Below are 27765 nucleotides of genomic sequence, written 5' to 3'. Positions count from 1 at the left end.
CAGATTAGGACTGGTTTAATGGGTCACACATCTTTGAAAACTGGCATTCATTTTACTGATATCAATTTTATCAGTTAGTTGATTGCTCTCACTGGACTTTCACTGGAGAACTAAAATGTTTATTTCAATCCACTCTTCCTTGCCTTTAAAGAAAAAGTCATAAAGCACTCATGTTTTACAGCTTATTTATTTTTGTGCATGGCTATTTTTCTCCTGACACAAACTATTCTTGAGTTTTACTTTGCAAGTCTGTTTTACATGGTACACCTCCCATTGTTTACATGTGGGTGGGCAGAAGAGCCAGGCTAAGGGGCGGTTGCTGTAGGACAGGGTAACAGAAACAAAATCTTCACTTACTTATTCATCCAGCACAGTTAATGAGTCTTTTCTCATGGTTGGCACTCCTGGGTGGTTCAGATATGGACTAAACAGGGAAAATGAGGTGCTGATGAGGCCTACAGTGGCATATTTATTGCCTTAAAATGGAGTCACCATTCAGGTCAGGTTTACTGTATCTGTACAATATGAGTTAAATAATAATTTGAATTGCTTTCTGTGTGTTACAGACTTCAACTTTCCTCCCTTTTCCTCATTCAGCTAGAGGGTAAGAAAGCCTCTGTTTTTCAGGCTTTGCCCAATAAGACTTCAGCAAAACTAAACAGATATTAAAAATTGAGTGAGATCCTTGTCTTCTCTGTAGCCCCTGTAGCAGTGGGGGGCAGGTGTGTCCTCAGGTGAGGAGACCAGTGAGACCCAGACATCCTCCATCCTCTTGGGATCACCTTTTTCCTTGGCAGAGGTGCCTGCCGCAGGAGTGAGGAGCTCACCAGAGCGGTGGCACCATCTCAGGGACTTGGATGCACCCGTGGGAAGGACAGTCCTGAGCCCTGCTGTAGGGAGTCACGGCTCATGAAAGCGCCAAAAAAGGTACGAGCACTGGTGAAGGAACATGCTAGGACGAGGCTGAGTATATATTTTCCTCTCAAACTGAGAATTCAACTCTTTAACTCATTCACAGGAAGATACACAAAGGAAACAAATAGAGGTGGTACAGTAAAAGCTTTTAACCATCTTTATTCAGCTTACACTAAAAAGAAAAAAAAAAAAGTGATGCAGAACAGTGGTAAGTTCCCCATGAACTTCCTATTAGACTCCCTGCCTTCTCATATGTGACCAAAATCTTTTTTTAATAAACCTGTTATTATAGTCTTTGCCAAGTGTTTACAGTGTTGCCCTGAGTAACAAGTCTGAGCCAAGGGACTTAATTAAATGTAACCTGCTTTTTCAGTTATAGAATTGTCCTTAAACATCAAAAGGCAAACAAACTTTAATAATAAAATCTTAAATCACTTTCTGTTTAAGAGAAGTTCTTTACTCTTCACTGTATATAATCAGTTACTCCTTAGTAGGTATATAGTATTATTTTCACAGATAATTTCCCACAAGCATTTACAGATTTTATGACAAGTAACATAACGTTTGGAGTGCCGGCTTTATGTGAGGATCTCAGTTTTCATACTTGCTTCTAGAGCTAATTCATAGACTACGTAGTTGCAGAGAAGAAAGTGAAAACTTGAAGAAGAATGCGTATCAAGGATCCCCTTTTTTTCTCACATTTTTTTAGTGTCCTTACAATTTTAGAGTCTTAGCTTTTCAGTTTGGAGCACTTGGTTCTGGATATATTGCATTTTTTTCAGCCACCTCAGTGGAAGGTCTACCTATGAGGGCTTCTGTTAACAAGGTTTGGTTTGGGGAAGGTGCCTGGAGCCAATATACTGGGCTAGAAACCAGAGTGGCCAAACCGGCCAGCTGGGCCTGGACCCCCGGTGGGCCGAAGCAGAGGTCCTGCCTGGCGCAGTACTGGAAAGGGCAGGCCGGGCTGTGGGGCGCTTGCCTCCCCTGGGTGTGGGAAGAGCAAGGAGCCCAGCCAGTGCTGCCTGCTCCGCACGGTGCCATTCTGCCGGGCTGTTCTCCTTCAGAGGACAAGGATGCAGAGAGCAGATGTTTTCCTACACAGAATGGGTTAATCCCCTTTCTCTTCCTCCTAAATAGGAGTTTTAATATCTTATAGGAGTTTTAAAATATTAAACAGCCCCAGAATGAATGTGCAAAGGGCAGTGAATCAGAGCAGTAACATCCCACGCCAGGGCTGGCAGATGGTGGTTACTGTGTTACTGCCTCTGACCTTCGCTCCTATCACTCAACCCCAGTGTACACCTTTCACTGCAGAAGGTTGCAGGTTGTTCCTGATTTATTGAAAACTGTGTCTTATATTAATTCCCTTTCTCCAACTGGTCAAACTGACTGTAGGTCATGAGGAGATTTCACCAGGAGGCTAGTGCGGACGGGAACAGGTCGTCTGGAGAGGTCATGAAACCCCTGTCCCTGCAGGTTGCAAAGCTCAGCTGATCCAGCATTGGCGGTAGTCCTACTTCGCTCAGGAGCTTGCACCAGAGACATCCAGCGGTCCCTTTGAGACAACAGTGCAATGACTCTGTGATGTGAAGTCATTCTCCCGCTTTTCCCACAGCCACCCTGGCTCAGTTCTCAGCTCCACCTCTGAACATGTTACTGATGTCTTCAGCCCACTCAGATATCTCCTGGAAAAAAAAAACAAAAAAAAACAGGTCTTCCCAGTGCAAAAGGAAGTCAAAGACGGGTATCATGATCTATGCAAACAGGACTCAGTCTGATGCATTTTCCTTTTCATGGGATGTTTCTTCTGTTCTTTGCGTTCAGGCTCATAAACTTTTTGGCATGGCATTTGTCTGCCTACATCTGTGTAAAACCTTTGAGCCCTGATACATACAGTAAACAGTAATAAAGCTGCAGACAGCCCCAGACTCTTGCAGACTGGATTGTAGGAACATCAATCGGTACTTGTTATAGCAGTGACACACAGATCACCTAATAGATGCTCTACAGCTGACTTGGCCTTTTTACCATCTCCATCTGATTTTGACTTGTGATAGAAAAATCACCTGACCGGCTGTGGGAAGGGTGCTGCATTCCAGAGCAGGGTGAAACAACCGGCTGTGTGGAGAAAGCGTGTGCTTGGGATCACATAAGCACTTCCAACTTGAAAGAGCCACAATCTCTAAATCCCAGTTTGTTTATATTTAACTTTGTAGATCTCAGCTTGTGTGTTTTGCTAGTCTCAGTAACGATACTATACTAGCCTGACTGGATTGTGTCAAAAATTTCTGCTTACATTATATAATCTTCATGGTTTGAAAAGAAAACAGACATGAAAGTACGAATAGCGATATACTGTAATGAAATGCCTTGTACATAAAGGAAATGCTCCTGCTGTTCACTAAGTTTTCAGAGCACAGATCTTACGAATGCTGAAGAGCCTTGATAATTACTGTCCAATTTTGATGAAAATATGGCATAAATGAAGACATGCAATGTGAAGATGCACCACAAAGGAAATCTGCTGGACTGAACAGACAGGAGAGAGCAGACTAAATGAGCATGTAAACTGCACATTAGTGCTTTTAATTTATAGCGGCGCGTACTTAATTTCCACGAGGAAAATCCCTCTGCACTTCATCCTTCTCCCGTTTCTGCCGCAAACGCGCGCCCCTCGCTCCGGGGACGCCCCCTCTCCCGTCCCCGCGCCCCGCCGCAGAAAACGGACAAGAGCTTCCCCTTGCTCGCCGCCCCCCTGCTGCCGCGGCGAGAAGACGTAATTATTTATTCCGAGTGCCGACGGGCCGCCCTGAGGCAGGAGGGGGCGACGGGGGAAGAGCCGGGTGCTCGCGGCCACCTCGGCTGCGGCGGGCGCGGGGCGCGGACGGGGCGGGCGGCGGCCGCGCCGCGCCGCGCCGCGGGGGGAGGCACCGCTGCGCCGGGCCGCGCCGCGCCGGGCCGCGCCGGGCCGGGAGCGGCGCGGCGCGGCGAGTGGCCGGGGGTCCCCTCGGCGGAGGCGGGAGGCGGGGAGCTCCCCACCGTGCGCACCCGGCCGCCGCCGGCCCCGCTCCGCCCCGCTCCGCCGCCCCCGGCGAGGGAGGGCCGCGGGGCGGGGCGGGGCGCGGCGCGGAGAGGGGCCGCCCCCCCGCCCCGCTCCGCTCCGCTCCGCTCCTCTGCTCCGCACCGCGCTCCGCTGCGCGCCCGCCGTCGGTGCCGCTGCGGCTGAGGGCGGCGGCGGCGGTGCCGGTGCCGGCGCCGGCGCGGCCGGCGGCTGCCCCATGGCCGGGCACGAGTGGGACTGGTTCCAGCGCGAGGAGCTCATCGGGCAGATCAGCGACATCCGCGTGCAGAACCTGCAGGGTAGGGAGCCCCCGCCGCCCCCCGCGGCTCGGCTCGGCGCGGCGCGGCGCGGCTCGGCTCGGCTCGGGGCGGGCGCGCCTTGCAGGTGACCCCGGGAGGGACCGGGCGGCGCCGCCGGGGCCCGCGGGCAGGGGCGGCGGGGCCGGTGTTTGCCCCCGGGGGGCAAAGCTGCCCCGGGTGCGGGGAGCCGGCGGGGCGCGGCGCCGGCCCCGCTGCCCCCGGGAGCCCGAGGAGGGTCTGCCGCCTCCCGGGCCGTGCCTGGGACCGTGGTGGGGGGTCTGAACCGACGTTCAGGTCAGGCACTTTTTGGTCACTGGTTGCGATGCGCAGAGAAAGCAGTGCAGGGCCTCCCCTGCCTCCCCGGGGTAACGGCACCTGGGGCTCCTGTCTGTTTTGGAGCCCGGCGAAGGTGCTCACAGACTCTGAGCCAGCGTCTGCCCCATCGCTCCGACGTAGAGGTGTGGAGATACTCGGCTGAAGCCAGTACAGGGCTCCAGGTCTGTATCCAGGCAGTTTGAAAGGAAGCTGAGGGCTATCCCAGTACTTAATTTAATGTACCTTCTCATATGCTACAGTAGAATAAACATGGGGAGAGTTTTTGGATAAATCATCTACAAGATACTTTCCTGTTCTGCCACAGGCTGCGTTGGCACAAAATCTAGGTCTGAATGTAGTTCAGCATCAATATAATAGTTGCTCTGAAGTTGTGTTTGCCCCCTCCAACTAACTCGTCGTGATTGGCAAGGACAGCAAGAACAAATGTAACAATAAAAAGCAGCCTTGGTTCGTAGGCATGGAAAAGCTATTTGTTTAATGTAGCATACCAATCTTCTTAATCAACAATTTGCATAATACTGCCATGTATCTCCATGTCCCATAAAAATAATGGACTTGAATTACAGATCATCATCTCTTCCTGTTTATGCATAATGATATTAAAGCACTGTCTACTGGAAGAGACAGTGCAGTCACTGGAAATTAGTTTTGGTTTGTTTTGTTTATACAACATGTATAATTTATCTGAAAAGAGACCCAAATTAGCCAGTCTTTCAGCTCTGATGTCATGTTAATGCAGTTAATGCAGATGGACTTATTCCACAACATTTTGACCTGCATCTTCATAACGTCCAAAATTCAGAGTCTGATTGGAGTCAGCGCTGGCGAGTTTGGATTGGACTCCCCTCTTGTTTTGACAGTCTCTTGTTATACATAAGTCTACATTTCTCTGACTCCTGGCCCCATCTCTTTTGGTTCTGTGTTTGGATGGATGGCCTGCATCTAATCTCCTATTGCTCAACATTGTAGTGATTAAAAAGGGTTAATCTTAAATTCATAGGCATTTGTTTTGAGAAGGAATAGAAAAAAAATGTATTTTTCGAAAAAATAATCTGGTTTTCCCTTTGCCTTCAATCATTTGTGTAAGAAGGAGTTAAACTCTTTTCCCTCTCTGGAACTTAAGATACATTTATACAGATGCACACAGCCTTCTCCAGAATTCCTATAGTCCTGCAGGAGAATGTTGTCCTACAGGGCAAATTCCTCTGAATAACATTATGTTCAGGAAAAACCTTCCCCTACCTTCTTAAAATACAAGAGAAATTTTTAAGAGGTATATTAGTTGTCACCTTGTTTGTGCTGCTAACTAGGGTTTTAAGAAGTTTTATGCCTTGCGTGGGCTATTTCAGGGGAGAAAAAGACATTTGTTCTAAGGTGCCGCTCCAAAGTAAGTGATAATAGCTATTGCTTACAGTATATATTATTTTTAACACATAGATCTCACATTATCTTCTAGAAGTGAAAAACATTTTACAGATGGTGAGTGATATTCAGGCGAGTGCGATTTTGTGATGCAAGGGCTCAGTGGCAAAGCATGGCGCTTCTCTTCAGTATAGTTTCTTATTAAATGCCAGCATATGCTTTTATGTTCATATGTAGCAAAGAAATGAAACTTGCTTCTGTTTTATAATTCAAAATTTTTTTTCTCAGAACAATGTGATCTGAGTCACCACTAGTATCGTTGTGTATCAGTTGCAGAATCAATAGCAGCTTTGCTGTGCTGGAAAGCCATGAGGCTAGGATGAAAAAATAGCTCAGGATGATGCTGGGTTTCCACCAGCACCAACAGAGCTCCTGCAGGTCCCTGCTCCTCTCTGGGCCTCGCAGAGGGCCCCGGTGGTGAGGGCAACTGCTGGTCTGCTGCTGCGGCTCCTGCTCCTGCACTGCTGCTGTCACACTTGCAAGTACCTCTGTGTTTAGGGAGATGCTATGAAGTTGATGTTTTGTCTTATTCCAAAGTGCTTTCTTTCAAGGGAAGATTTTGCATCTGTGAAGATGCATCCTTGAATTACCAGTCCCAGTTGCTGGGACCCCTTGTGTGAATAAGGAACCAAGAGGTGTCTCAGATGCACAGGAGTATGTTCTAAGGGGAGGGTGGTAGGCAGCAGCTAAACATTTGCAGATATGAACAACACATGAAAACACTGGCACGTCTGCGTGTAGGGATGGAGACTGACCATCTTGCTCTGCTGGTGCACTGAACTAGCCAAGTACGAGCTATTTCTGGTCTGGAAGCCAGAGCAGTATTACTGTCATGCTGTGTCCAAGACATCCTGCCTGGCAGCTGAGGGAAGCGCGTGAGGTCAATAAGCCCCATGAGACAGTAGTGATGCCCATGAGAAACGGTACCGCTACTGCCTCAGCAGCCTACCTGGTGTGAAAGTTTCTGTGGGCATCATACAGCCATTTGCTGTAGTAGTTTCCCATACTCTCGCTGCCTTTTTTAAAAAACCAAAATTATTCATTTATCATGAAAAGTTCTTCATCATGTCCTAACTAAGCTATGGAGTACTGATCACGTAAAACACTATCTGCAGTTGGCATCTGTGGTTTCAGTCTGTTACGTTCCCTCTGTAGTTTGGTAGTTCGAAAAAGCACCACTTGAGGATCCAGGATGCCAGTTACTGGAAAGCGTCTGCTTTCATGGGTGTGCTTCTGGCAGCAGGATAAGCTCGCTGAATTCAGTATATTTCTAGATGCATATGTAGGTTCAGTAACTATATATTCTGTCATAGAACCGATTGGTGAAGTTATGGCATGCACTTTTTTTTCAGCTTTTTCACAGGAAGACTAAAACTGACAGCCATTGGTGAAGTTTGCTAAACTGACTGGACATAAGGAAAAAAAAAAAAGATGGTTTTAAAAATGGAACTGCAGCTGGATGTTTAGACACAGGCACATGATGATTGGCTTTTATTTTGCCTTTTCATTAAGAACTGAGATTTTCCATTTTATTTTTCCAGTGAAGGAAGTGATAGTTCAAAGCTGTTGCAGGTAAGTGATGCTAAAAGCCTGGAGAACAGCTTCCCTCTTAGACAGAAGTAATTTCAGGGCACAGAAGCAGAAGTGGCAATGTGATGAAGAAGAGGAGAGGGGGAAGCAAAGAGGGAATAGGCAGCAGGTGTGGTGACACACAAACCACATTCCTCACTCCAGTTCTGTTTGGTTTCTAAATGCATTTGATAAGCTGGTTTTCTGGAGCTCTTTTTGTTTTTCCATATTCTCCATAATGCATTTTGCTACATTTTGAGAGAGAAAAATGGAAAGACTGCACAGAATGTAGGAGCGCATCATCAAGCACTGGAATGTTCAATAATTAATTTCCTGCCAGGAAGAGGTTTTTTTTTTTCTTTCTTTCTTTCCTTCATTATAACACCAGCAGGAACATTTTGTTACAACACAAGAATATTTTAAAATCTTCCCTCCTGGAAGCTTGATTTAGGATCATCAAAAATACACTTCCTTATGTGGTGAATTGCACTCACTGGAAAGAGGCAACATCCCCAGCAGGAATTATTCTTTTTTAGATGATATTTTTGTCCTGAATTCGGTACTTTGCAATAGTCTGAATGTATATTTAGTAGTGCATATCTTTCCTTCCATTCCTTGGAATGATATATGCAGAGATGAATACTTTTATAGCCAGAAGTTTTGTTCATCTCTGGAAAATGAGTGCTATCACCACCATTTTAAAGTAATTTTGATTTGAATTTTCATTTCTTCTATTTATAAGAATATGGACTGGGATGGTAAAAGTCTGATTCATTGATCGGAGGACTAGGCAAGGAGTCAAAAGTCCTGTACTCTTTATCTCATTTTGCTACTCTTTTATCCAGAACCCACAGAAATCCATAGGTGCATTTTTCTTGATTTTGGTAGATTTAAATAGTTTCCTGAGTCTCAGGCTTTCTTTGCTGAGGGTTGCATGGCCTGCAAACATTTGGAGGGCTACACATGAACATACTGTAGTGGTGTCAGAAATAATGCAAAAAAGTGATCACAAGCTGAAAGAAAAAGATCAGTACCAGCCCCATAGGCTCCCCATTGTTGCCCTAATGTGTAACTTTGGATGAATCAGTCACAAACTCTCAGTGCCCTCTGATTTGATTGTCTTCCCATTTGGATTCTTAGGATCAAGACTTTTATAAGTTTTGGACACTAATAACTGTAGCTGTTACTGGTATGAACCTCAGCTTTGCAGGACTTTGAAATAACCAGTCCCAAAGCCTATGTTTTTAGAGGTAATACAGGTGCCTAACTCCTAGTAGTTTCAGTGAGAGTTAAATATCTAAATATCTTTACTTTTAGGGGCTTACACATCTCTGACTGGACAGCTAAAGGCAGATGTTCAAAGTCAGTCAGCAACTCTTCAAAACATTTCTCTCTGTTTATCTTTATTTATCCGTTTATGTATGAAGCATAATACTGACGACTTGCACTTAACTATAGGGAGTGATTTTTTTTTTTTTTAATTACAGGATACAGCAGCATTCAACTTTTTTGGTATAGTTTGACAAGCCTTTCAAGCACATGGAAATTTTATAAATGGAAGGAAACTTTTTTTTAATACATCCATTCATTCTGACAAAAGTAAGGTGCTATAACTGTTCACTGTTTTAATTCTTCTGTAACTTGTTCCCATATTTATTCTGCCCGTAGACATGTTAATTTCAGTGGAGCTCCTTCTAGAGTAAGGTGACATTTGGAAAGATTAAATTGCCTGGAGAACCTTAGATGGAGTGCTGTAGAACCGCAAAGTAATATTATTCCATATAAAAATGAAGTTAAATAGGCCTGGGAGTTATAAATGTGAAACCCAAAAATAAAGATTCAGATCCAGGGATAAGAAACCAAAGATAATGCTGGAAATGTAATTCTTCTGGTGTGGCTAGTCTCTGTAATGGCAATTTTATGACTTATGGTATTTGTCAGCAATGACAGTAAAGGAAGACTTACCTGCCCCAAAAGTAGGAAACACTGGCAACGAAATAAAGAAGCAGTGGGAGGTAAGAGAAAGTACTGAATGCATGTTGCAGCATGCAATTTTAACAAGGTCAATGCCTAATTTCTCTAACAAATTAGAAGTCTGGGCTCTCTGTCCCATTGCATGAATGAAATTACACCAAATTCAAATCATGCCCAATAGCTCCATAGTCAAATGAACTCTAACACAGGTTACATTTACACTTCTTCATAAGAGAGACTGTTCTGGTTTAGCCTGTGATTCTCCAAGCATGGAGGTAACTTGAGGCCTGGGATTAATCTGCTGCTGTCACTCACCAACATCCCATTTTGTTTCTTTTCCTGGCAAGTTGCCATTCAAGTGCTGAGCAGCCTCAGCATTACTTACGAGAGCTGGTGAGATCTCAGACTTTTATCACTTTCCTGAAATTAACTGGAGAGCATTAGTTAAAAAATGAAAATCTTCAAAACACAGTATTAAAACTAATGCCAATTAAAAATATAATGTACTTCTAATAGTTTCTCCTGTTTATTTATTATATTTCCACTCAGTTTGGACAGAAATACAATCCATTTGTTTTCTCCTAAAGAGATTTGAAGGTTATTTCACTTGCATCCTCAATATTTGTGGTGTTTGCTTTGAAAATACTACAAAGGAATGACTTTGCTTCCTTTCTTCTTTTTAAAGACAGCTTCCTATGGGGAAAGAAGAAACAACCTTGGGCCTTGTGGCTTGTCAGTGTCCATTTAAACGCTGATTTGGTTATGTCCTGTGCTGTTTAAACTTACTGTTGTTGCAGAATAATTGTTAAGGACAGATGTTTAAAGGGGAAGAGCCAAATATTATCTGTCATATAGAAGTCAAAAAGAGTCTCAAAATTATGTATTCAGGAGAAGAAATTATCAGATAATTAGTTGCATCTGTGTCAATGCTAGTGTGGTAAATGGCATCACAGAACATTTTGAGAAATAACAGTCTTTTTCTACATTTCTCTCTACCTGCTATTCTATTTTTATCTCTCCCCACTTAAGTACAGGGGTGGTAGGTTACTGTAATGATCAGTGGAATTGCAGGATAGATTTTACTTCACTATAATTGGTGCCTATTTCCATGCAAACAGCTGAGCTACATTTTAGCTGTAGTTTGAGATTCTGTAGCCACAATCACAACTTTAAATCTGCATCTTCCAAGGAGGCTCAGCATAGCAACAGCCTGATGCCAGCAGAACGAAAGCCTGTGGACGTGTAACCTACGGGCAGAGAGGATTTCTGGTTCTGCCACCCATTGAATCTGAAAAGATGTTATCAGTAACACTTAAAAGATAACTGTGATCTCTATACCTACTACTTAATTTAATGGCATGATTCAAGACATCATTGTTAAAATAATATAGTACATAGAGGGATGCTGTTAATTATTTTTGACTAATTCTGACATATGTAAAAATGTATTTTGTACTGCAGTATCTTGAAAGTTACTCTTGATATATATCTGTATAATTCAAACCCAGTGAATCTATGAACAATGAGTTACCTTGTTTTTATACTTCTTAACTTAGCATCTTTTACTGTCCATGGTCAGAAAAAAGATCCTTCTAGATCAGTATTGTTGATTTGCTTCATTATGGCAATTTTTGTGTTTTTCTATTTTGATAGTATAATTCTAGTTGTTTTTAAAAAAGACCCGCTCACAAAATATGTGCCACAAGATTGATTTCAGATAGAAATATTTATATCCCAGTCCTTGTATCTTTAAAGGATGGATCCCTTTGGATCTTAATCCTATCCTAATTAACACTGGGAATGAGGACATTTTGTGTACCAAGCTGGGCACGTGAGTCTCCTGTACTACTCAATGTCCATTAAAGAAAGCACAGTTGGTTGGATTTACATGTGATCCGGACCGAGTCCCACAGTGCAAATCCTCGCTCACTCTGGTACCGCTTGTGGCATATGAGTCCCTCTGGAGGCCTGCTGAAATCTGTCCGTGATGCTCTGCCTGTACCCAGCAGCTTGCCCAGCTAGATCCAATTGCAGCATCACAGCCTTAAAATGCACCAGGATTTTAAGTACAAAACTAAATCTTGCCTGGTGGTGGTAAATCAGATGCCACCAGAGCGGGGAGCCACAGAGTGGGGGCTCCTGTTTCAGCCATGCTTACCTGGAGCTGAGATTTGGGTCTGGCACCTGGGATCCTGCCTTGGGGGCGCTGGGACTCTCTTAAGGGGCTGTTGTTCACTGTGGAGAAGCTGTTGCAGTCTCTGGTTAACAAGAAGCCCTTAAAAGAAGGTATTTTGTACGTTGCACCAAGAAGAGAGTATTTACAGGGGAGAATGAACATCAAATAAACTCCCTACATGCATTTGTTTCCTCCCCACCCAGCTTTACGGTTGCTGTTAATGGTCACGTGACAGGTTACCCGTCTCATAACTCTCAAGTGTTTATGTCGAGCCACATTTTTATTCTTCCAGCCTGTTTTTCCAACCTTTTCTTCAAAAAGCCAAATAACACTACAATAAACACCTTGATGACCAGGCCCCCATATAATATTCCTACTTTATGAGAGCCTCTATCACAGCCTCAACTTCTGTTGAAGTTATTCTTCGACCGAACTTCAGCTGAAGCTCTGGATTGTGGTACAGCGATGAGTTACGTGCACAGCCTGCCTTTTTGTTGTGCGCTACTGGTTAGATATAAGTACATTGCTGTTTCATTTTAGTCTTTGCAAAGAAACCCCTAATGTATATCAGTATTTTTTTTTATATACATAGTTCATCTAGTTCACAACCAAGGGCTGATTATCCTTCCCTTGGCTCAGTGAAAAATGGGAAGGGCAGGAGAGTCCAGGCACTGGTTGCAAATAAAAGCAATGTCAATGAGGATAACTTTGTTAAAAACTGATCCTTCATTTGACTGCTTCTGGACACAGGCTTAAAGCTTTCTAGCTCTTGCTGATGTTCATTATAAACATGAACTCCAATTATAAGTTAATAAATATATAACATATTTATAAATAACATAGTATGAAATGCCCACTTCAGAAGCAGTGTCTGGGATATATATAAGGAAGGAAACATAAATTGGTCTGGGCTTTTTGCCCAGGGAGAGTAACAAGGCAAACAAAAGTGGGCAAATGGGGAAGAGCCACTGAGAAGCAGAAGACCAGATCTGTCTGTGCTAATCCTGGTAGCACGGAGCTCCCAGACCTAGGGAGAGCTCCGGAGGGACTGCAGCTAATGCCTTTATGTAATACTTAAAATCAGTGAATCATAAAAATCCTGCCCAAACGAGAACAAGGCCTCAGAGGGCAGAGAGCGCCTGCTAGTCTCATTGGCTTTTAGAGATAAAGGTACTTTTATAAACAGTCTTTTTAAGCACCTCTAGTTTAGGGTATATATCCAGAATAATATTTGCTTTCCTAAAATATAGCATTATCTTTTGACTAATCTTAGGCCAAGAAATGAGGAAACTTGTCTGATCCTTATCCAGACTCCAGCTCTATTTGTTGTGGTGCTTTGGTCATTGAAAGTAGCATTTGAAGATGATGTTTTCATGCTCATAGAGGCCCTGTGAAGATTATGTAATACATTTTTATAATGATGTGGAGATGCAAGCAGAGCTCTTAAGTGTCCTTGCTTGAGTGTTTAGTGAGTAAGCAGGGTGGAATATAGCCTTTTAGGTTTATTTAGTAGAATATCCTCTGTTAACTGGGCATAGCTTCTGGCAACCATGTGGTAAGATAGATTTCACCCCATCAATTCTATCTTTTCGACAACGTGCTTAGTAAGCCTAATTCTGTCACAAATCCTGTGTGATTTCAGCAGTTATTTTTCAGTGTAGTTGGTGAAGCTTTTGGTCCCTGTCCTTGTTCTTAAAATCCCACGGCTGGGCAGGGGCCTTCCTGTCCTTGGCGATGAATGCCATTAAACAACATTTAGTTCCTGTTGCTCTCTGATTATTTTTTTTTCTTTAAAGATCTCTCTGGAGACAGGACAAGGAGTGATTTAAAGTTACAGGGACCCTTGAGTGTGTTCTTCCTTTTCTCCCTGTTATAAAGTTTTAAAAGGATTTCATGTTAGTTAAAAGGAACTTTTTCTCAGCCTTCTTACAGAAGTTAATACAATTATTGACCTTGGCTGAAAGAAGACTGTGTGTGAATTTTTGCTGGGTAAGCTACATTTCTTCTTTTGAAGGTAGACAGTCTGTTTGATGTATTTACTGTTGGCCTTTCAAAACTTTAAAACATAATATGTTTATTGGAAGGATCAAAAAGGGTAGGAGACCTAATTGTCTTCAAAAACTGTGCATATCGAAAGGAAGCACCGTGTTTTGGTTGCCAATACAACTAAGCAACGCTATAAAATCCTTCGTCAATAGTGCTGCAATTGGCAGTATCACTCATCATGAGTTTATTTTAATTTAAGAACCTTGAGGTTGCACCAGTTTGACTACTCTTAAGTCAGGAAACAGTTGTGACCCTGGAGATGGTAGCCTGTATCTACAGAAGAAGGACAACACATGCTTTCTGTCTTGTCCTGAATAGGACCAGGAACTCAGGTGCTGGGAGATATAACCTTGAGGTCTGGAAAGCTGATATCCCTGTTTCTCTCAAGACTCTTTTGAAACTAATGAACACAGGCAGTTATATTTAGGTTTTGCTTTAGCTCGTCAGATCGTGGGGACCTTTGAAGCCCTTGACTCTTCCTTTAATTTTGGGGGTGGTCTAAACAACATGTTGTTGGCTCTCCCACAGCTGGCTCTAAAGCAGATTTTTTTCAGGCATGCTCAGCCCTTCACTTTTATGCAGATGCTGAGGATGAAAGCCAGTTGCAGAGGTGGTCTAGACACCTGCAGCAAGCTCACATGAGACCACTACTTCGTGCTGCTCAAGCCGGTAGACAGCTTTGTCTTTCAGACCCTTAATTATAAACTTAATGTTCACTTGACCTCTCGTATTCTCATTTCACTGATGAACCAAAACTTAGAGCAATGACTGACCACAGAGCTGCTGCAGTTCAGGCTGTACAAGCCAGAGTTTCTGCTCATTTCATTTATCACACTAACGATCAGATTTGGAGCCTAAACACAGGCCTCCTCTCAGGAACTGCGTGAAAAACACAGCATAATGTGCTAACATGATTTCCACGTGACAAAAAGATTCATGTGGGCTGCCCACTTCATTTTGGCTTGCAGATGCTGTTATGCGTGTATGTTCTTGCACATATTGCATTCTTACAGAATGATAGGATTGTTAGGGAGGTGGAAGGAGCATTTAATAATTGTGGTTTTACAGAGAGGGTCCAAGCTTGAGTTCTAGTACTCAGATAGTAATATTGATGCCTGCAGGCTTTCTTTCCCACTGCTTTGGGTTTGTCTTGACTAAAATTCAAATGTGTTCTTAATACCTTCTAACAGAGAATTATTTCTATTTCTGTAGTGTTTCAATGTCTTGTGGTTTTGATGTGTTTATCTAGATGACATCCCTATTTTCAAGTTGGGTAACAAAAGCACATGAAAGTCAGAGGACTCATTTTAAAGTTATTTGGATAGCCTAATCACATAGTTTTTGTGTGTGAACATGGAAAGTTTTGGTGGGGCAGGCTTTGAACCTTGATCTTCTAATTTCAAAGTGACCATTCTAGCTACCTGACCTATTTCCTCTCTTCATGCCTTTTTTCTCCCCTTCACCTTCTAACAGTGATATCTATCCACACACATAATTTATATGAATTGTAATACATATATACTGCCTGGTCTATCTTAAACTTTTAGAACTTGTTAATTTACATTAACCTCCCAACCCACCTTTCGATCCAGGTTTTACCTGAAGATGATAAAATAGTAACTCATACAGATGATCACCATGAGACTTCAGAAAATACTTCTTCGCCAGTAGGGAAAAGTAGAAGACAAAAGGGTGATGCCATCCCACTGTTTGTTCTACTTTCACACACACACACACAAAAAAAGCCAAACTTGCTGTCAAATCATACTCTTAAGTTCAGTTCACAGAATCATCCAAATGTTATTTTAACAGAGTGGCCCGAAACCATGTCTCCTTTGTCTGAAATGTGTGAAAGAGCTCAGGGGGAGGTAGAGAGGAAGACCAAGGGAGAACTTGCTTAGGGCATGGATGAAACATATTAATCCTGCCCAAATGCTGAGAGATCATCTAAAGATGTCTGTCTGCTCAGGACAATTATAGTGATATAAGGTGACGTTCTGCGAGAGAAGGAAGTCCGAGAGTTAACAGAAACAAAATTAGAAATAGGACAGCACTCAGATTCTTTTTTCTTTTCTGTAAAGGCCATAGAGGGATGAGGCTAATTAATTAATTGCCTCACCTTGAAAGGTAGTTTATAGTGAAACCTTTGCAATACCTGAGACTGTAAGTTGCCTTCACTGTTGAAGCCGGAGTCTTGTGGAACCACATCTTGATAAATAAGTCATTCTGACCTGCTTCTGGAAGACTTCTTTTTATGTTCTTTTTCTTTTCTCAGTTTGTCAAACTCTTTGGTATCAGTCTGTGGATCCCTATCTAAGCTTGCCTTCAAGACACGAATAGGGGAAAGCACTGCTATTTAGCCTCATGTTTTTCAGAGATGAGTTATTGATAGGTAAGGGAATAGATGACAGGTGTTTTGCCGAGCCCTTTCCCCCCACCTTTTCAGTCTTTCATCCCACTGGAACATCAGAAGCACTCAGACCTGGTAACTTTAGAAATAGCCTTGAGTCCTTCATGGGCAGGGCTGGTCCTACCTCCCCACTACACGCTGGCCCTGCCTTGAGCTCTGCATGTGCGTAGGAGCTGATCCATTGCTTAAGTCTTCTTTGGGAACCCCAAAGAACAATAATATCCTGTTGACTAGGATTTTACTATTTATATCCATCAGCTGAGCAGCCGCCTCCTCTGCCTGCTCCCTAGTTACCAGTGTGTAAATCTCTTTTTGGACCACGTAGTCTATTGCATGGTTGACGATATTATTTTTTTTAATTTCAAGAGGAATTTGTTTGGGGAACTTAGAAAGACAAAAGCATTGATGAAAAAAGGTTAAGCTTTTCTTCTGTTTTAATTGTTAGCTTTTTGGATGTCATGAAGAGACTGGCAGGAAGCTAACCCAAAAATAAGGAATATAATTAGAAAACAGTAGAAAGCTATAGCAGTGAAAGGAGGAAAACAAATAGATCCCTTATAGGTATGTGTGTGGAGAAGTGCTGACATACACCTGTCAGATTAAAGACAGAATCATACCACCCACACACTTTCCCAGCAGTTTATTCCTTTCTTTTTTCTTTCTTTCTTTTTTGTCTGCTTTTTTTTTTTTTTTTCTGCAGCAGATTTTCAATCTACTTGGTTATCTTTCTTCCAGAAAAGCCCTTCCCTGGCTTTGAAACATAGAGGAAATTATGTCAAATTTAGACTAGTATTTTCTAGGCTGCTTTTTTAAAGGTGAGCCTTTTAAGAGAAGCTGTACAATTCACTTAAAAGAGATAAAATACACTGAAACCTGTGGGAGTCTACTGGGTTGAAGTGAAAAGAAAGCAATTACTTCACTGGGAGCTTTTTATGAAGATTTTCAGGTTCCCATCAAAAGTAAAAGTGTTATAAAAATGGGAGTTTGCTAACTGGCATAAAGTCCTGTTGCTCTGGCTCCTTTATGGGTAACCCCCCTCACAGAGTTAAAACTGATCTAAAACAGAAGCAGCCACCACTCCTGTGGTGTGTTTGAGCTATTTCATATTTCATATGAACATGGATCACATAGTTTCTCCTCAGCTGTGCGTCAGTGCTGTCCTGCATGCAGGTCTATGGACATGCCTTCCAGAGACCATTTCTTTTCTGAAGACCTTGCTGGTATATCAGCCAGGGAAGCATAATGTAGCTCTTTTTTTCCCAGTTCCTTCTTCTCTCCCCTTTTGGAATATGACCATTTGGTACAGCTACCCTTCTTGTGCTGTTGCTCCCCAACTCTACCTTTTGAGGTTTTCTAATTAATGTACATCATCCTTGTTAAGCCACTGCAAGCAAAATACAGAGCAGGTTCAGCAGTGGAAAATGAACTGGGAGTACTCAAAGAAACCAGTATGTTTTCTGAACAATTAAACCATCTTTTTAATTAAAGTAAGACCTTTGTGCACATAGAAAGTTTGGAGTATTTTTGGTACCATCTGAATGGTAAGCTTGGACAACAAATCACTTCTGACATACTGATGGCAGTGCATAATACTGTCTTCTCCTAGCCCATGTCTCATTCATGTGGAAGTGCATGGATCTTCCTGCAAAATGTTGATTCACCATCTCTGCTAGTATTCTTTGTATGATATTAAAGACTGCCCTTTGTGTTACAAATGCAACATACCTATTCTCTTTTTATAACTTTTGTCTATACTTGATCAGATGGGTAGGTCACAAAACAAAATAAAACTAAATAGGGGTTTTCAGTTTTACCCCAAACCACTTACTACTAATGTTTATTTACTTTACTTCCAATGTGGAAGCTATCTAAAGTTATTAAAGGTGGAACTCACAAGATTAAGTGACATTTTGCTATTCCTCTCACTTTCCTTTTCCCATGCTTTACCTTTAATTTGCTTATTTGGGCTGTAAAGCCTGGTAATGGGGAAACTGTAAACTCCTTGTGTGCTCATTACAGATATCAAAACCTTATTCTGAAAATATGTAAAGGACAGTGACACTACTAATAGAGTTAAAATGGTATAGATGAGACTCGCACATTAAACGGGTTACAGCTTGGTTTGGGTTGTGTTACTCCTCAGTTAGAAAGTAGCTTAGAGGTTATTTACTTTCAGACCTAGGAATTAGTATTTTGAGCCTAGTCTAAGTCTTGGGATCCTCAGCTTCATTCTACTTCTATACGGACCTCTGAACTAGTCTTTAAATTATTTTGCCTTCATTGTGAGGCCTGTTATATTTACAGATTAGCAGTTAAGATTTTTATGCAGAATATGTTGCAAAGCAGTTTGTCTGTTCACTGTAACATCATTTGAAATATATTCCCAGGATGTTTTACTTGCTGTGAAACTTTATTTCACTATCATATAATCGATAGCTTCATTTGTACTACCAAGTTTCATGAGCCAATGCTGATGGTTTCCAGATGAACCGTCTAAACCAGGGACCACCTTTTTTTTTCCTCACCTCTCCTGGGTCCTTCTACTTTTTCATATTCTTGACCCTGAGAAATAGAACATCTTTAAGAAAATACATTTGTAAATTTGCAGTAAAAATGTAACCATTCTAATCATCTTACCTCCCTTAATAGCTTCTTGAACATAATATGATTTAGGACCATACATTTGGGGGACAGATTCTGTTTTTTTATGGTAGTTTTACCTCTGTAACCCTCTTGAGTCACTTTATGGAAGATCATGATCTTCATTTTATTAATGAGTTTTTAAGTTAATTTTGATAAATGGTAAATAATAAGACAGGGAGAAGAAAAGTGGTTAAAGAGAGATTCTGTAGTGTTCTGAAAAGAGGTGCAGAGTATCAGCGTAGGGATTAGGCTTGTCCAAGGAGGCTGCAGGGGAAGGTGGTTGCACCAGGGCAGCAAGAGGAGGGTTGCTTCAGTGTCTCAGAAAGCACGGGAAAGAGAGAAGCTGAAGGAGCGGGAAGACAGCAGATCCTTCTGCTTTAAACACATGTCCATCTCTCTTAAGACACTGGGAATGACCCTAACTGGATTCTGTAACAAATTGAAAACAGCAATAGAAAAAGCACTTGAAGATCCTTGAGGCTAACTTCTGGAGGGGTCTAACAAAGTAGAAGCAGCAGTGGCTAGTGGCAGTCGGCGGGCTATTACCAGAGGATTGGCTGGAATAGCGTATTCTGAAACTAGAGAATCTGGATAGGAGAGGCGTGAAGAAGTAGGTAGATAAAAGCCTATGCTTTTGCCTGCTGAGATGAGAAAATCCAAGGGCGTTAGCTGGGGACTGGAAGAAGGAGGTGGTTATGGCAGAGGAAACTAAAAAAGAGTTTGATGCTTTGTTCATGGCTTAGATCCTCTAAATTATGCAGATGAGCAAACTTCTGTAACTGTGTAAGTTGTTATGCATGCCTTCATCCTCCCTTCTCGTCTTATTAATATCCTTGCCTTCAATTGGGATCTGATCTTACACCCACTGAATTTTTTGCCATTGAGCTCAGTGGTGCTAAATCAGGCTGCTGCAGTTGAAGAACCACTCAGTTCTGGTGGTCTCGCATGTGCAGAGTTACATGCTAATGGCACTGAGCATATAATGAAGGTCCTCAGTGGGCCATAACATGACTGCAGCCAATTTATACAAATATTTCTGCCTGCAGCCCAAGAACCTGAATATTCAGAAACATATACCAGCATAGGTTCAGGTGGTAAACAAACAGTTGTAGTGTTTTGCATTCGTGGTGCTTGCCTTTAAGTACAGATGCTGTGATCAGGCTGATATCCCATGTACTTGTGTTTGGTTGGCATATGGTCAGGTATGCCAGCAGCACATCTGTGCAACAGTAGTGATGTGGAAGCCCTTACATGGATATTAATACTGCTTTATGTCTGTATTTGCCTAGATGTAGGAGGCATTATTACAGCTTCTGGCCTACTTCTCAGAAAAACAATTAGCAAGTCCGAAAGGTCTTGCCTCAAGGCTCTCACAAGCCATGAATTATACATTTAATTCTGTATCCTACATTCCATTTCTCTAGCACACTGTTTCTGAAGATCGAATAATATCCTTTTTTTCCTTTCACTTAAAAACTCGACAGCCTAGTGCCCAGAGCAGGGGAATAGGAACGCCTTTTAGTCATCTCTTCACAACATAAAACTTCCTTTTTTAAAGTCATGTTAGAAAAAGTTTGTTGCCAAACCATAACATCTTAAGGCTATTCAGTACCTCCACTGATGAGGGTCCTGAGAGCTAGCAGCAATCTGCTGGGCATTCAGCAACAACAGCTGCTGCCTGCCTGATACTATTAAAACACAGATTAAGCGTTCATTTACTGTACTATGGAGCAATGAGCCTGGCCAAAATTACCAGCCACCGTCACTTTGATATCATCTAGCTAAGGAATGTGCTAGAATGCATCTACATGACTACACTCAAAAATTAATCCAAATTAACTTTCCTGAAAGTGGATTAACCAAACCCCTGGGGATGGCCAGTGTCGTTAACCCTGCCCAGTGCGCCAGGGGACTCAGCACCAGCCAGAGAGGCTGGCTGATGGGGTGAGGGATGCAGGAGGCACAACTGCAAGGAGGCTGCTTTTGGATTGATGGACCAAGCATGTGTTTTTTACCAGGATTAATGTATTTGAAGCTGGTCTAAGTCACAGACACAGCAGCTGGAAGCTGTGCCAGGGGAGACGTAGGCAGAGAAGTGGTTTAGCTGGAAAAGCTGAACACAGAGCCCTGTCCTGCTGGAGTGATGGAAGTGAGGCTAATTTGTCTGTAGTTCTTGCTTCTGCTTTTGTCATTGCCTTTAGGCAGTGAGGAGGAATTATGTGGTTGCCTTAAACAAAAATAGGCTAGGAAAGAAATGCATGGATATTTCCTTGCATTTCTGTTTCAGCAAGAAACTTGCTGTGGATGCCTGAGCTCTTCTTAATAACAAGGATGCTTAAAAAGGGCCACATCTCAGCGTGTGTTGGGTATGTTTACTGTGCAGCTGACAAGGTAGAGTTATATATCTTAATGTGCTTGTTTCCTGGAAGCAGTTTGTTAGTCCTCTCTGGGTGCTCCAGGGAACCTTCTGCTTCCCTAAACTCTTAGGGGTATCTCTACCTAGCCCTGTAGCTATACCCTACCTGTTCGTCTGGTGATCCACGGGATACAGTTATTCCTCCAGCCTCTCAGGAAATGCTTTCCTAATTTAATGCCATGAGAGTGAATGTGGAGTGAAAAATGGCTTTCACCACTTAGGAAAATTGTTGCTGCAGCCTCATAGGGGTCCCAGAGGACTCCTGTGCGCCTGTGAGGGAGCCTGCTAGTTCCTGAGATCGGTTATCTGCTATACAAACCCACCTACATGAGCGATGTTAATTCTGAGCAATGTCAGCTGGGAGGTAATTTGGTCCCAAGGGCCATCGTTTTGCTGCTAGGGATTCTCCACGGATGCCGGGTTTGAAGCATGTGGGGGTGGAGGAGCTTGCAGAACCAATGCCCATGTTGGCCAAATTGTACAAGCTTTATCTTCAGTACCAATGTTGTGGTACTTCTTTGCACTGAAAATCTTGTTTTGTTGCAAACATCAGTTATACACTGAGGCTGCTGTACAACTTCCAGTAAATGTAAAACTTAACTGTTAGGATGATAAATATTTGAGCAGTGAAGTTGTTGCCATGATATAAGCAAGGCAAGATTTGTAGGGAGAGGTAATGTCTTTTATTAGACTGATTGATAAGTGGCTTTGTTGTTTTTCCAACTACTGTTTGCTGGCGTAATAAAAGCTATTACCTCACCTCTGACTTTCATTTGTGGCATGCTTATTTAAATAATAGAAATCAATGAAGTCAGCCTAGTGCAAGTGATTATGTTTCCAGAGACTGTAAACTATGAAACAAACAAATTCAAGGTTAATTTGTATAAATCCAGATTATTTATTGCCTTGTATATGTTGGTTTTGTTCTTTAATTTGTAGCCATTTACTATAAAAATGATTTATGTTCTTTCATTCATACATGGTAATCTCTTGAAAATACACCATTGCTTCAATAGCATGGCTTCACATAAATAAGATTACGGCAGTGACTGACTGAGAATGACACATAAGCAAAAGGCACAGTCAGGGGCTAGCCTGACTACTAAAACCAATGCAGTTGCAAACTGAAATTTTGTCCTTGGTAGGTAGCAAATGGATGGATTAAACTAAAATTGTAGGCAGGAAAACATTGAGTGCTGCCATAATCTGAGTTTTCTGGGTTCTGCCTGGTCCCCGAACAAAGTCACACAGAAGTGTTTTATGATACAACAGCAACATATAAAATGTGCCTATACATTTTGCAGTCTTGTTGGTAATTCAAGTGTGTATAATATAGCAAAACAAGAGGTTTTATTGCTTGAGATGTAAATAATATAAATCATACAAGCATTTTCCCTAGCTCATTTGACTGCGTAGGGTGAGGCCTATTTGAAGTTCTTCCTACCTTAGCTTATTTATGCATGAAAAAGATATACTTGAAGAATATTGCATGGAGTCAGGATGAGTGAAGGCTGAGACATCTTTGAGGTGAAGGTTTCGCAAGCCCTGGCCAGGCTGTTGACTTTGTTACAGGATCCTATGTTCCCAGGAGCAACTGCAGCATTGAATTCACCTTTTCCGCTCTTGTGAAGACTAGTAGAGCAGTCAAAGTGGAAATGTGCTTTCATTTACTAAAGCACAATTCAATTTACTAAAGAAAGATCCACAATTGGGAAAACTTCAGTGTAAATGGTAGGAAGGTAGTTTGGACTGCTAGCTAGGAAACTATTTCTGCAAACATTTTCTTGAAGAAAGTACAGGCTACTCGTATCTGTAGTCACTGTAGCTGCTTGCATTACATGCCTGTAAGATCTCTTGTGTTGATGTAGTCCTCATTAAAGCTGTGAGTTTCTCATAGCTACAACTTTTAATGACAAGGGTCTCAAGTTGTGGCACTTTTCAGTGACCAGATGTGGTTCCTGAACCTAGCTGTCCTGTCTCGTAAAACTCCCATGACTCTCTCTACAGTTTTGGCTTAATGGGTGGCATTTATCTCACTTAATTCCTAGTTGTCTGAAGGTCGGGTGTCTTCGGCTAATCGTGTAGACTTCTGTGGTGGTTTTTCAATATCTTCAGTTATTGAACTTTCAAAAAAGAAAAAAAAGCTTTTGCAGATACATACAAAACATATTTTAAAGCACATGTGCTGTTAGTAACCTGTCCATGTTATTGGTCACAAATCCTTCAGAAATTGGTCAGTGTGGGCCATGGGTTGAAAATTACTGTTTTCAGTCAAGGATGGGTGAGAACGGGAGTGGTTGCTCTCTCGAGGTTGCTGTTTCTCTTCTCTGGTTGACAGCTGAGTTATGCTGGATGCTTGTCTCTGCTAATGCTAGGTCACATGAATCCCATCCCACATGAATTGAAGTTGGGCTTTAAAATAGTGCCCTCCATTTTTTTCTTAAATTGGCTTTCTCACTGAAAAGTGATTTTCCCCATTCTCAGTGTTACTTCCTTAAATCTGCTCTTCCGTTGTGTCTATGGCAGGAGGCTTTTTGCTCTCACCTTCGTGAACACAGGGTCAGGCTCTGCTTTCAGTAAACGAGAATGTGAAATACTAAATGCCAGGCTGTGAAGATGAGAGGACTGTCATTTGCTGCGAGGGAATTAGGCTCAATTTCTGACTTCCCTGTAACTCTCCAGACACAGAAAAAGATTTGGGGCCAGCAATGTAAACACTGAAAACTACAGTGTAAGCCCTGCTGCTACTGGGATGGCAGGAGTGGTAGGGGGGAGGCAGAGGTCATCTTGATTTCCTTTTGACAAAGTCAGCAAACACTAATCCCTTTCTGTCAAAGGAAAGTTACTCCTCTTGCGGGAGCACTTGGTCATGTCAGCCTGTGTTTATGTACCGCGCCTGGTATGAAAGCAAATAAAAGAGCAGAATGTTCTCAGCTGAGCCCTCCTTGTCATATATAAACGCAGCCTTATTTAGGCAGCTCAGCTATTTATTTTTGTTTCATTTTGCTTGCATAAACTCCTTTCCTTTTTCTCCCATGGTGTTTATAGGAGATTGTGGCCCTTCTATTAATCACAGGAGGCTTGTGCTCACTCTGTCTGCCCCAGAAACTTCCAAGCTTACACATCGACACTGTCTCGGGTGAAATTTGTAACCCGCACCAGGTGACTAAACAAGAGCCCGTTCTTATCTGCCGCTGTGATTTTTGAGTTCAGCGGTTTCTGCTTACCCATGTTTGGGTTCCTTGTTCCTTCTTTCCTAAGGAAGATTCAATACCAAGTATCAATCTGTAAAACTGCTTATTCAGCCAGATTAATGATGAATTTCTCTCTATAGGAAACAGGACAATTGAGTGAACAAAATCATGAATATGGTAGGGTTGTTCTTCTCTGAAACATCACACAAATGTTTTGGCAAGGTGCTCTAATTTATTTGGCAAAGAGATCCATTCATATTTTCTGTTGGCCCAGTAAGTATTTTGCTATGGAGAAGAAGGAACAATTCCACTAAATCTGACATTCCTTTAATTTATAAAAAGTTGTCAGTTTGCTTTGTTCACTTGTCTTCCTCTTACCCATCCCACCAGTTTGAAGTAATACATTTTCATTAAATAACTTCTAACAAAGTCAGAGGTCTGATATTTGCAAACTTGTCCTTGTAGAAGCTCATTGGTTTTCATAGCAAATCACACAGGTGTGGAGCAGAGGACAACTTCAGTCCTTCCTCTCTGAAAACCATCTCTCTCTCATCTCAGAGCTAAATTTTCTTAAAATGTGACTTTGTTCAGGCACTGTTAACTGTTTCTAAACAACCATTGAAGTGGTATTGCCAAAAAACATCCATGGATAGTGAAAAGCCCACACAGCACCTGTTCACTTAAATTCTAGTCTTTTCAAGAGCAGCCTAGCTAAGGTCTCTGTATAGCTTTTACCTTTACATGATGTGCCACATAGTCCATGTTTAAACTATGTTGAACATGTCTGGAGATAGACTGCTTCAGGGTAGTAGCTTCATATGTGTGTACGTGTGTGTGTGTGTACAGATACATAGTCTGGATCAAACTCTTTTTGATATTAAGCTCTGCTAATAGTTAACCCTCAGTTTGTAATAACTATCCAGCATAATGATAACCATATCATTAGCTCTTACCCAAATGTCCACAAGGATATTTGGCATATACTGTACAGCATATCCATTCCACTCAGTGTCTGAGTACTGATGTCTGCGAATGTGAATGGATGTTAAATCCTCTAAATTAGGGATGCTTTCCAGTATCTTTCTTCCTACTTTTGTTATTTTATAGACAGATCTTAATTCATCTCTATTTTGATCTGTTATGTCAGGCTGGGAGAGCTTTCTTCTTGCACAGACTCCATTAAAGCTCTTCAGCACACTTTGTGGGCTGCCTTCTAACGTTTGCATTAGTGGTGGTGCTTTTTCATGATAAACTAGTTTGGCCATAGGCTGCATGAGATAAAGTCCAGATCTGTCTGATCTAGATCACTGGCTTCTACTTCCAGGTTACGTGAAGGTGGGTAAGCAAAGCAGTAGTTGGATTTCAGTGTTACTCGCAGGCTCCTCCAGGTCTGTAATATGCAAACAGGCAACAAACATGTTTCTTGCTGCTGATCATTGATGCTTTGGCAGTTTTTACATTGAAAATGTTACTGACAGGCGCAGAAATTAACGTAATTTTGCTTTAAGTATCATCTGCTTTAAATATCAGCTGCTCGTTCTTGTTGAATGTTTACTTTCTTTACCCTAACTGCATTTGCACAAATGATTGCCATCAGAACCGAAATTCTGGCACGCACAGATTGGGCTGCCGAGCTGCGTAATTGAGCTACCCAATTAGCATCTAGTTCTGGCAGCTAAAACTCAGCTAGTAGAAACTTTCTTTACGAATCAAAGGAAGGTAACGCATATTGGAGAGGGGGAAGGGAGAGCAGAAAAGTCTTCTCACTCCCCCCCCCCCCCCCCGCCTGCTATTTGACCCAGTGTGGTGACCCAGAGTCTCACTCTGCAGATGGTCTGTCCTGTGTCTCCCAAGTTGCCAATTTACAGCCTCACCTTAAGTGTATGTGCGGAGGAAGGAGAAAACTGAGCTGAGTTAATCTCACGTTTCTAGGCAACCAGGTAATTCTCTGCAGCCTATCCCTAAAGGGAAATTCCTCTTTTCCTGCACCTCTGCTGCTTGCTGCCTAGGACACCTTCCCTTCTGCTTTCTCCAAACCTGATATTGGGGAATCTGGTGCAGTGAAGTCAGAGGACTGTTATTTCTGCAAATGTCATGGGGGAGGGTGAGGAAGCACAGAAAGGAGCTTTGTTAATGGTTGCCATGCACTGCATGTGACAGGTAAGGAGGTGTTCACTGTAAAATCAGTAGAATAGGGGGAATGTGAAAAGTTTAAACTTTTTACCCAGGACCAAAGTGAAAATCACTGTCAAGCAGGATTAGTGCTGTGGGCTTCCTCTGCTCCAAAAAGCATCAAAATTTCTGAATGGCTTATTGCAAATCCTGTTTACAGTGAAACTACTATTTACTGTGAAGTTCTAGCTGGTGATGAAAATGTCTTAATTGTATTTTGAGTCTGTTTGAGCTTCTCAGAGTGACTATAAGGGACTAGCCTTTTATTAATAAATGACTTCTGAACTTGATACTGTAGAAATAAGAGTTAGAGGAAGTAGAGATTCAAATGAAATCTCTGAGCTGTCTGAAGAATCTGGATGCCTGATTGAGCCTCCAGAATAACAATTATTAGACTTATAAAGACCTCTTTTTAAGGAAGCCCCGTGAACATACCCAAGCATTTATACTTCTGGAGCCTAAGTCTGCTCAGCTGCACTAATAAAGGTCAGGTGTGGTGAACCCAAAGGTGTGCTGGAGTGGTTTCAGTAAACTGGGCAGTTAACCAGAGTCACTGCTTAAGTCCCAGTTGGGAACCTCAGTGGCTGCTCAGTGAAGTGGTGTTGGAGAACTTCAGAAACATTGCTCATTCATTCCCTGGTGCGAAGGCATCCATTTGAGCAAATATAAACACTGGTTAGACTGGACCCCCCCGCCCGAAGAATACAACGTTAGCTAACAGGAGGTAATATAGTTAACAGAAATGGGCATGCCTTAGCCATGCAGGACAGAGACATCATCTATGTATGGTTTGGACCTTTTGACTTGCCTGATGTTTGACAATCTGAAGCTCAGCCAAGAACTGGTCCCTGTTGTGCTGTGTATTGACAAATATGTGCTATTGGCCACTGTCGCAGATGAGATTCTGGGTCATTTAGGTCTGATTCAGTGTGATTTGAGACTGATCGCTCTGCTGAACAATGCACAATAAACCACACTGCATGAGGCTTTTACAGCTTGGTTAACCAAATGCTGGGAGCAAATTTCTTTGGATTCAGTCTGCAGAGTCAGGAAATGATGCATGTGAGCCTGTAACAGGCATGTGCTTTTACAGGAAGAAGTATTAGAATAGATAGACTTTTGATGGTATCAC

General features: G+C 42.3%; 1 protein-coding gene across 1 annotated transcript in view; it reads left to right on the top strand.

Annotated features, from left to right (window-relative positions):
• Positions 1-4161: 4161 nt before the first annotated feature.
• The window catches only part of CLMN (calmin), a 73111-nt gene continuing 49507 nt past the window's right edge, over positions 4162-27765 (top strand). Inside the window, exon 1 of the mRNA XM_067295631.1 lies at positions 4162-4275. Within this exon, the coding sequence (XP_067151732.1) occupies positions 4194-4275 (82 nt within the window). The 5' untranslated portion in view covers positions 4162-4193. The remainder of the gene's footprint in view (positions 4276-27765) is intronic.

The sequence above is a fragment of the Apteryx mantelli genome, chromosome 4 (assembly GCF_036417845.1).
Source record: "Apteryx mantelli isolate bAptMan1 chromosome 4, bAptMan1.hap1, whole genome shotgun sequence".
NCBI lineage: Eukaryota > Metazoa > Chordata > Aves > Apterygiformes > Apterygidae > Apteryx > Apteryx mantelli.
The sequence above is the reverse complement of the archived record's forward strand: the minus strand, read 5'-3'. Positions and strand labels throughout refer to the sequence as shown.